Source organism: Elephantulus edwardii, unplaced genomic scaffold, assembly GCF_000299155.1.
Source record: "Elephantulus edwardii isolate Elephantulus edwardi_28Jun2011 unplaced genomic scaffold, EleEdw1.0 scaffold00024, whole genome shotgun sequence".
NCBI classification, from domain to species: Eukaryota; Metazoa; Chordata; class Mammalia; order Macroscelidea; family Macroscelididae; genus Elephantulus; species Elephantulus edwardii.
Window position 1 is genome coordinate 12272646 of NW_006399774.1, and position 9573 is coordinate 12282218.

Genomic DNA, 9573 nt, shown 5'->3' on the forward strand with positions numbered 1-9573 from the left:
CGTGTACCACGGCATCAGGGTGCCTGCCCGCCTCCGCCCAGCGCAGCAGCCCCTGCCCGCCTCCGCCCAGCGCAGCAGCCCCTGCTCGCCTCCGCCCAGCGCAGCAGCCCCTGCCCACCTCTGCCCAGTGCAGCCCCGAGCCCTGCAGCCCTCGCTCGCCTCTGCCCAGCGCACCGCACCGCAGAAGTGACCCCTACCCCAGAACCTCCAGACCCCTGGAACCCAGACAGCTTGATTCCTCAGCACGCAGCATACACTCACTGCTTTTCCATGTTTCTCACTTTCCCTCCCCTTTATTTTAGGGAGAAAGAAAGTGTTTAACTTTCTATTTGCCCAAGTTCTTTATCGTTGGACTGTTGTGGTTGGCTTCTGTGACCCTCGGAATATGGCAAACGTGAGTAGGTTGACTGTTAATAAGTAGATGACATTCAAGAGTTTTTGTAGATGTGTAGGGAAAAGGGAGGATTACTCATTGGGTTGTACAGTTTGATGGGTGGGGGGGGTGAGGGAAATCGAAAGAATTTGCTCAAATTTGTATTTGAATTTTGTAAATAAACTAGTAGGAAAACCAAAAATAAGTAATTTTTTTTTTTAAGTGAGAAAAGCATAAGATAAAAAGTAAAGCCAGGTATTAATCTGTGTTTTTCACAAGAGCCCTTTTTTTCTTTTTTAGAGTTAATGAATTACATGATCCAATGTACCAGTATCGCGTTGACACCGGAAACTTTCAGGTAAGAAGAGTCAGCGCGGCCGGCAGAGCTTTGTAACTTGTTGCGTTGCTGGCGTGAGCTCGCTAACAGACTACTTGGGAAGGATTGTTGGAAGTTTACAGGTAGGAAATTGGTCTAGAAAAATTGAGTTTGAGGGGCATGAAAAGTAGACTTTTTACTGCTGATCCTTGGTTGATCTTGGCCTGGTGGGTAGGGAGTGAAACTGCCATCCCGAAGGTGCATGGTTCAAATCCACCAGCTGCTCCATGGGAGAAGGATGGGCAGTCTCCTCTTTTGCAGTTTCCTTTCTCTGAAAGCTCACTGGATGGCCAGCCGTGAGTCAGTGCTGATCCGACATGTTGAGTTAGAATTGATTCTAAGGTGATGGCACAGTGCCAGGGCAGACGATGTGTCACGGACAGCCGAGGAGACACCTTTACTCATGCTGATCTTCAAACAGGGAGCTCTGGTGGCCTAGTGGCAAGACGCTGTGCTGCAGTCCTAAGGGCAGGTGGTTCGAGTCCACCACCAGCAGCTTCACAGGAGGATGGGCAATCTCCTCTCGTGCAAGTAACTGGCTGAAAGCTCACTGGAGGGTCAGCTGTGGGTTGGTTCCGACTCGATGGTACATGACGACGATGACCTTTAAATGAACAGGGGGTCCCTAGTGGGTTATGTTGTGACCAGGTGGTGTAATGGACTTGAGAGGCCTGCAGTCCACTCGTCCGTGCTTGGGGGAGGGCCCGTGTCTGGTCAGTACAGTCACTGCCCTGGAATTGTAAGTGCTGTGGGAACAAGAGGCCCGTGCACATTTTCACGTGGGAGCTGAAAGCTGGATGCTTTGCTGTGGAGCTGACGGTGGCCCGCGTCAGGAGAGCTGAGCTCCTGGGGGCTTCAGGGGAGCCTTGCAGATTGCCAGGCCTTGCTTCCGGGCCCCTCCAGGTGGACCAGGACCTCGGCATTTCAGTCAGCAGCCAGGTGCTTACCTGCTTACGTCACATGTGGACGCCTTTCACACACAGGAAACAGACTTGCACAATGTTCTCTGCACTGTCCCCTCTGTGCCACTCAGGTGGACGGGCCCAGGGTACCCTGTGTGCTCAGGGATACAGGTCTCACTCAGGAGCACGGGCACCACACGAGCATGGGGGACTCTGACGTGTGGACCGGGTCATTGGACCCCTCGTGGAGTGGTCTTCCCAGAGCGGTTCTGCAGCCGCCCCTGAGCTGGCGAGCAGGGAAGAGCGTGAGGTCCTGGCAGGCGAGATGCTGTGGGAAGGGTGGGAGTGAAGGACCCCACACCAAGGCCACAGAGGCCGAGTGTGTGGGACCCCAGGCCTGGCTGCTGCGGTGCAGGCGGTCCCTGAACGCAGCCTCCAGGGTCTGGACACTGAGTGTCTCACAGGTCCCATCACTGAGTCAGAGTCTCAGAGTGTAGGACTTGACTGGGCATTGAAGGAGCAAGGCGTGGTGCCTGGGGCAGAGGCTTCTGTGACGAGGCCATGTCACTCCTGGCTTTGAATGAATTACAGCTTGCTGGGAAAGTAAAGGATCAGGGAAGAGGAAGCTGTCCCCCAGCCAGGGTGACACAGCGCCTTGTGAGGACAGCACAGGACGGGCGAGGTTTGATCTGTCGTTTGTAATGTTGCTCAGCCACAGGTGCTTTGATGGCCCTGAGCAGCAGCAACGTGATCCCTCATGTCAATCTGCTGTCACAGATGCCTTGGTCGGGCACAGGGCAGTGGGGGACGCAGGACCGCCCCCTGGAGACCACCCCCTGGGCTGTCTTTTCTTCTGTAAGGGGTGGGGCAGTGGGGATTCTGGTAGACAGTGTGTGAAGCCCTTCAGCAGGTCCTGATGAGGCCGTGTGTCCACTGTACCTTTGGCCTTTCATCATCATTCTGTGGGCTGGCCACCAGGGGGTGCAGGGCCAGCGCTGTCTGCTTAGGAGGGACCAGTCAGCTGTCAGTGCTGCCATTGATCAGGGTGCGCATTGCGCCGGGGCTCAGGGACTCCGAGGGGCTCTGGTGTCCTGGGCCAGCCCTGTATACTGAACCCAGGGAGAGAGTTCTAGCTCTGAGTCGGGGAGGGGGAAGGGACCTGGACTGGGGGTCGCCCCGGCGTGGGGTCCTACCAACAACACCAGCCTGTCCCACACAGCATCGACCCTGAGGTCCGCTTGGCTGGCCAGTTCAGCCCTCAGCTCTGAGGCCAGAGAAGGGATGCTGTCTCCCAAGTCCAGCCCTGGGCTCTCTCCATCCTCTTGAGCCGGTGACAGACAGACAAGGCCGCTGCTCAGTTGACACCACAGTGGGGTCCTAAGCAGGGGTTTGCGCCCTGAGCTGTGCGCCCTGAGCTGGAGGGAGTTCAGTTCTTCTCACCTGGCTGCAGGCTGCTGTTTTCACAGAGATGGCCTTAGTCGGGGGGCTGGCCCCAGACCATCTGCTTGTGGTGTGACCTGCAGGTCCCAAGCCCCCATGAGAAGTCCCGACTTCTTTCCCGTGGTGGTTGGAGGGGAGCAGTGCTGAGGCCCCCGTGCCTCACAGCACCCCGCCTTGCCTTGTTCTAGGGAATGAAAGTCTTCTTCACGGTGGTGGCAGCTGTTTACATTTTGTACCTCCTGTTCCTGGTCGTGCGGGCGTGCTCCGAGCTCCGACACATGCCTTACGTAGGTAAGCATTCTCTGTGCCTTTCCGCAGACTGGATTTCTAAGAGCAGAAGCTCGGAGAGCTCCTTCCCACCCCCTCCCTGCAGCCCATTTCTATTTCACTCTGTTCTGTTCATGTCTTACATGTGTGCAATGTGTTTACTACAGCTGACGCATGGTACTGGTGTGTTGCTGTGAATTACAGCCCCTGGTGCACGTCAGAGGTCAACCCTGGCGGTCCTGTGGGTTTGGCCAGTGCAGTGCCACGTGCCCACTATGGCCATGTCAGACAGATTCCCCTCACAGCCCTCAACGTGCTCTGTCCGTCCCTCCCTCGCGGCCTGTTCCTCCATCCCTCTCCCCCAGGACCCTTGGAAACCCTTGATCTTTTTACTGTCTCCAAGGTGCCCCGGTGGCACAGTAGTTATGGCCATGACTGTTCACCCAGAGGCAGCCATTCGGTGGGAGAGAGATGCTTCTGTGACCACTAGAACCCTGGAGACCCCCTTGGGGTCTGTAGTTCTCTCTCCTAATGGATCACCAGGAGTAGGAATTGGCGCAAGGGTAATGGGATTTTTGTTCTGTTTTTATTATTCTCCCATTTCCAGAATGTTCTGTAGTTGGAATTGTGTAGTATAGAGGCTTTTCAGAAGGGATTCTCTTAGACTGATTCCTCCCTATCTTTCATAGTTTCTATCTCTTATTATCCAGGAGGCTGGGCTCTGTGAGGAGAAATGTGGGGTCAAGATTGTTGGAAGATCTATCAGCAGTTTGCGTTATGCAGATGACACGGCCCTGCTTGCTGAAACTGAGCACTTGCTGCAGAGAGTCAAGGACTGCAGCCTCCAATATGGGTTGAGGCTCAGTGTCAAGAAGACAAATATTCTCACCACTGGGCCAATTGGAAACATCAGGATGGATGGTGAAGAGATTGAGATTGTTCACAGTTTTAGTTTGCTTGGCTCCACAATCAACGCTCTTGGCACCAGCAGCCAGGAAATGAAAAGATGTATTGCGATGGGAAAGTCTGCTGTTAGGGACCTCTCCAAAGTACTAAAGAGCAATGGTGTTTCTCTGGAGACTAAGGTGCATCTGATACAGGCCATGGTCTTTGCTATCACTTGTTATGCATCAGAAAGTTGGACAATGACCAAGGAGGATAGAAGGAGAATTGATGCCTTTGAGCTGTGGTGCTGGAGAAGAGTATTGAGGGTACCATGGACTGCTAGGAAAACAAACAGATTCATCCTGGAAAGGGTTAAACCGGGTTTTTCCTTGGAGGCAAGGATTCTGAGGCTCCATCTAACATACTTTGGACATGTTGTAAGGAGAGACCAGTCCTTGGAGAAGGATATCATGCTTGAGGGTTGGAGGGACAGCGCAGGAGGGGAAGACCCTCTATGAGGTGGATTGATTCAGCGACTGGGGTAATTAGGATGGGTGTGTCAGAGGCAGTGCGATTTGCACTGGATAGAGCAGGGTTTAGGTGTTGTACATAGGGTCGCTATGAGTCGCAAGCAACTCAACGGCACATAACAACAACAATATACAGATAGAAGGGAGCTCTAGTTGGCCTAGTGGTAAGAACCTGAGCTGCCATCCCGAAGGCATGGGGTTCGAATCCACCAGCTCCTCTGGGAGAGAAAGATGGCAGTCTCCTCCCATGCGATGAACTGCCTCTGCAGTCCCTCTGGAGGGTCAGCTGTGAGTCACTTCCAACTCGATGGTACATGACAGCAATGTGGATAGAAGGGGGTTCTGGCGGTGTAGTCAGCTGGGGTTACACTGCAGACCCGAAGCCATGCTTCTCTGGTGCTTCTAATCCTCCAGTGTCTCCACAGAGACTGATGGGCCATCTCCTCCCTGCAGCTTATGGCCTGGGAGACCCAGCGGAGGGTGAGCTGTGAGTCAGTTCTGACACACCAGTTTATCAGTTCACCAGCTGAGGGACCCCTTGGTTGCTTCTTATTTTGGGGTCATAGACTTTTAAATGGATTTCACCTGCCTGTCCAGGAGTGGGCTAGGCATTGACGTCACTTGATAGCACGGTGTCTGGAACCATCTTGCTTTGTGAGGGTGGTCTCAGACCTGCTTTTCCCCACAGGCTGGGGATGGTGTCTCCTGACTCACTCTGCACCACTGGGCCTTGGAATGGAGGCCAGCCTGGGCCCAGCGCGGGCGCATGGTCCAGGGAGCTGCCAGCCCCAGACCGGCCCTCAGGAGGAGTGTGGGCCGTTTCCCTAGTCTCTAGTCAGGGTCCAGTTTGGGATCCTTTCCCGCAGTCCGTCACAGGCAGGATGACCAGGCCTGGTGTTGCTGAAGACCCTGGCCTTGTCCTGGTGAGATGAGGCCGCCGTTCTCCCGGGCTCCAGGGGAAGCCAGAGGCCGACACTCCAGGGAAGAGGGGTTTCATTCGGGGCTTTTGCTTCCTCTCTGCTTTTCCTTTGACTGTCTCTGAGATGAGGGTGAGTGTCCTTCCACGTTACTTCAGGGCAGGTTCTCTCTTTCAGACCTCAGGTTGAAGTTTCTGACTGCGTTGACCTTCGTCGTGCTGGTCATCAGGTAAGAGGCCGGACCGTGACTTTGATCACAGCCGTAATGGTGCTGTGAGCAGTTCCTTTCTGGCTCTTCTGTTCAGTCCTCCCCGATCCGCCTTGATGCTTGTGAGGACTGAGGCCTCTTGCCCAGGGTTGGGGGATGGGACGTGTGGGGTGTGAGCAGTTGTTTGTTGTCATGTTAGTGTGGAGAGCATGAAAGAAGGCACTCCCAGGCCTGGACAGAGCTGGCTGCCCGCTGTCACGTCCCTCCTCATGGTGTCCCTGGTCCTACCATGTCAGAGTGTTAGAATCACGTTCACAGAGCAGGCTTGAGTCTGAGAGTGAGAGCTTGGAGACAGGAGCTGGTGTCAGCAGTACCCCCGAAATATACATACATGCACAAACTGTGTAACTTCTCACAGCAACACACACACACACACACACACACACACACACACACACACACACACCCTCCCTCCCTCCCTCCCTCTCCAAACCACAGGTCCAGAGCTGTTCTCCACACAGCAGGGTCTCCGTAGTGTCTGTCTCACAAGTTGCTGTGCTTTGGGTTCTTTCTTGTGCATGAATCAAGGAGATTTTTTTATATATTCTGCACGTGTTATGGGGTGACCACCCCATTGGGGAAGACGGCCTCCTCGTTGGTGGGCACGTGTGTTCTAAGGATGGTGGGCAGTGATGGGCAGTCATCTATGAATTAGTGTCTTCACCAGAATCAAGCCGAGTGATGGGACCTGACCCTGTGTGACAAGCAGTAGGACCATGAGGGTGTGTGGGGGTCTCTGCCTGTGTGAGCGGAGCAGGGGTCACAAGCAGTAGGACCACGAGGGTGTGTGGGGCGGGGGGAGTCCTCACCAGGATGGGCTTTAATCTCAGTGATGGGGAGCCTCGGGGAGTCTGGCTGGCGGCACAGTGGTTGACGTTTCAGTGGAGTGGTCCATCTGGCCACTGTCTGGAAACAGAACTAGAGGAGCAGAAAGCTGGGTGCCTGTCCATTGTCGGGAGGCTGTCCAGCGGCTGAGGGAGGAGGGCGCTGGCTGTGGAGGGACCTGGACGTGAGAGCACCTGAGCCCACGTTGTTCTGTCTCCTCCCGTGAGACTCACCATGCCCGATGGGGGAGCAGGGTTAGGGAGCGGCTAGCTGCTGGGCAGGGCAGTCAGGGAAGCGCTGATTGGGGCTGAGAGAGGGGAAAGGGCATCTGAGGGCATGTGCCTGGCAGCCTTGTTAGGTTCTGTCCTAGAGACTGCCCGGGTCTGAGCACCTCCTGGATCTGAGACCTAGAACTCAGAAACAGAAATGGGGTGTGTATGTGTATGTGTGTGTGTGTGTGAGAGAGAGAGGGTGCGAAAGACAGAGGGTGTGTGTGTGTGTGGGGTGTTTCCATGCATATTATGCACAGATCATGCTCCGAGAAGCTAGTGCTGCTTCTTGATGTATTTTGACCGGCTTTCACCCCCTTTTCCCCCCAGCATTGTCATCCTTTATTTAAGATTTGGAGCACAAGTCTTACAGGACAACTTTGTAGCTGACCTGTCTACTCATTACCAGAATTATATCCTTTCAATGGAACCACTGAGGCTGGAGTGATGTGCCCTGGTGGTCAGGGCCCTTGAGTTACAGATCAGCCCTGATCGGCCTCTGGTGACCAGTGTGAAGGAGTGAAGGCGATGGGCAGTCTTAGCGTGATGGCCAAGCGGGCGGACGTGCCAGAGGGCCTGTCATTCTCTCCTGCAGATGATGGACTTGGTGGGTGAGAAGCCGCCTCCCATGCAGTCAGGTCCTCTGGGCAGAGCCTGCTCCAGCCTATGTCCAGGGCACATGCCGTGGGGAGAGGCTGGACGGAAGAGAGGAGTCCTGGTGTTTGCTGCTGCTCGTGGCGTCCTTGTCATCTGGTGGCTTAGTGGTAAAGAATTGCACTGCCAAACCCAAAGGTACATGGTTCGAATCCACCAGCTGCTCTGCAGAAGGATGGGCAATCTCCTCTTTGATTTTCTACCTGTGAAAACCCCCTGGAGGGTCAGCTTTGGGTCTCTTCCAGCTCAGGCACACAACAGCAACAGTCCATCGGAAGGAGTCCTGGTGGCCTCGTGTGTTGGGTCGCGCTGCTCACCAGGAGGCCTGCGCTTGCAGTCCACCAGCTGCTGCACTGGAGGAAGAGGGACAGTCCCCTCTGGAAGGATTTAGTGCCTCTGGAACCTGGTGGAGGGTCGCTGGGAGTCAGAAGCCACTTAGGGGCAGTGAGTGGTTTTTTTTTGGGGGGGGGGGGTTTCTTGTTAAGGAATTCCTGAAAATTAAGGCACAATTCCTCCTCTTTCTGGTATGATGACCAATTTCACAGTTTTTATTGGCTTCCCTAAGGGGTCTGTTTTCTGGGAAAGGTTAAGGGCAGCAGTGATGACACTTTGATGTCCGTGCCCACACCTGCCTGGTCTTTCTGTGCTATGGGGCTGGATCCCCTGGTCCCACCACTGGGTGCAGAACAGGTGGAGAGGGGCAGAGAGGAGAGGGACGGGACGGGCGGCGCCTCTGGATGCTCTTGGGGTGTCCAAGCTGAAGGGAGGGACCTGTTCCCCCTAATGGGGACAGTCGCAGACACCTGTGTTTGCTTTTTCCTCGTGAGCGTGTGCACACCCTGACCTTGCACTCAGGGGAGGGCTGAGTGCATGCTGACCCCCGACCTTGGGCTTGAGGGGGAGTGCCGAGCGCGTACTGACCCCGACTGGACTGTGGGGGGGGAGTGCCGAGCGCATACTGACCCCGACTGGACTGTGGGAGGGGAGTGCCGAGCTAGCACATACTGACCCCCGACTGGGCTGGGGGGGAGTGCTGAGCATATACTGACCTCTGACCATGGGTTCAAGGAGGGGAGTGTGGAGTGCATGCTGACCCCCGACCGTGGGCTGGCGCGGTGCTGAGTGCATGCTGACCTCTGACCGTGAGCTCACTGGTCAAGGGCACACTGATGTCTGCTCCTGGAGCCCAGCTGCTGGTTGGCGTGTGGTCAGGTGGAGCCTGGCCCTTGGTGCCCAGAGTTGCCATGTCCCCACACTCACTTCCTTAACGGCCTCCACCAGCTGAATTCTTGTCGTTCTATGGTTTGATCAACTTCTATCTCTACACGCTGGCCTTCGTGTATTCCCCGTCCAAGAATGCTCTATACGGTGAGCCACCTGGGGCGGGCTGGGGGATGTTCTGTAGTTGTTTGGCCTGTCCAACAGGCACTGGGCGTGTGCTCTGTAGAGTGTCCAGCACGTGGTCACCCTGTGTCACATGCCACCTCGAGTGCTCACAAGGACACCTAAGGGAGCAGGGGCAGGGAGGGGGGTATGTCAGTGCCCACCCCCGAGTGCCTGGGTCAGGGTGGACTGGACGGAACTAAGACCTTCACCTGTAGGCATTGTCTTGTTTGACAGCTGTGTGAGAAATGTGTCATGACCCCGGTCACGAATGACCAAATCAGGTGCTTGCTGAGGCCCAAAGCCTGGCCGATGTGGGACTCATGGGTCAGTGTCTACTGTCTGATCCACGTGTGGATACAGTGTGCTGACCCCACCTTAGATGGGGAGGCAGCTGCCTGCCAGGGTGTCACAGGGCACTTGGGTGTCCTCACGGCCGTCTTATCTGACCTGCACCCCGACCCTGTAACGGGATGTGCTCCCT

The 9573-nt window shown here is 55.5% G+C and overlaps 1 protein-coding gene across 1 annotated transcript in view; it reads left to right on the top strand.

Moving 5' to 3' along the window:
• The window catches only part of TMEM181 (transmembrane protein 181), a 62099-nt gene that overhangs the window by 50834 nt on the left and 1692 nt on the right, over positions 1 to 9573 (top strand). The window contains exons 10-15 of the mRNA XM_006882761.1: positions 303 to 394; positions 674 to 731; positions 3280 to 3382; positions 5868 to 5919; positions 7383 to 7465; positions 8985 to 9074. Coding sequence (XP_006882823.1) covers positions 303 to 394; positions 674 to 731; positions 3280 to 3382; positions 5868 to 5919; positions 7383 to 7465; positions 8985 to 9074 — 478 coding nt within the window. The remainder of the gene's footprint in view (positions 1 to 302; positions 395 to 673; positions 732 to 3279; positions 3383 to 5867; positions 5920 to 7382; positions 7466 to 8984; positions 9075 to 9573) is intronic.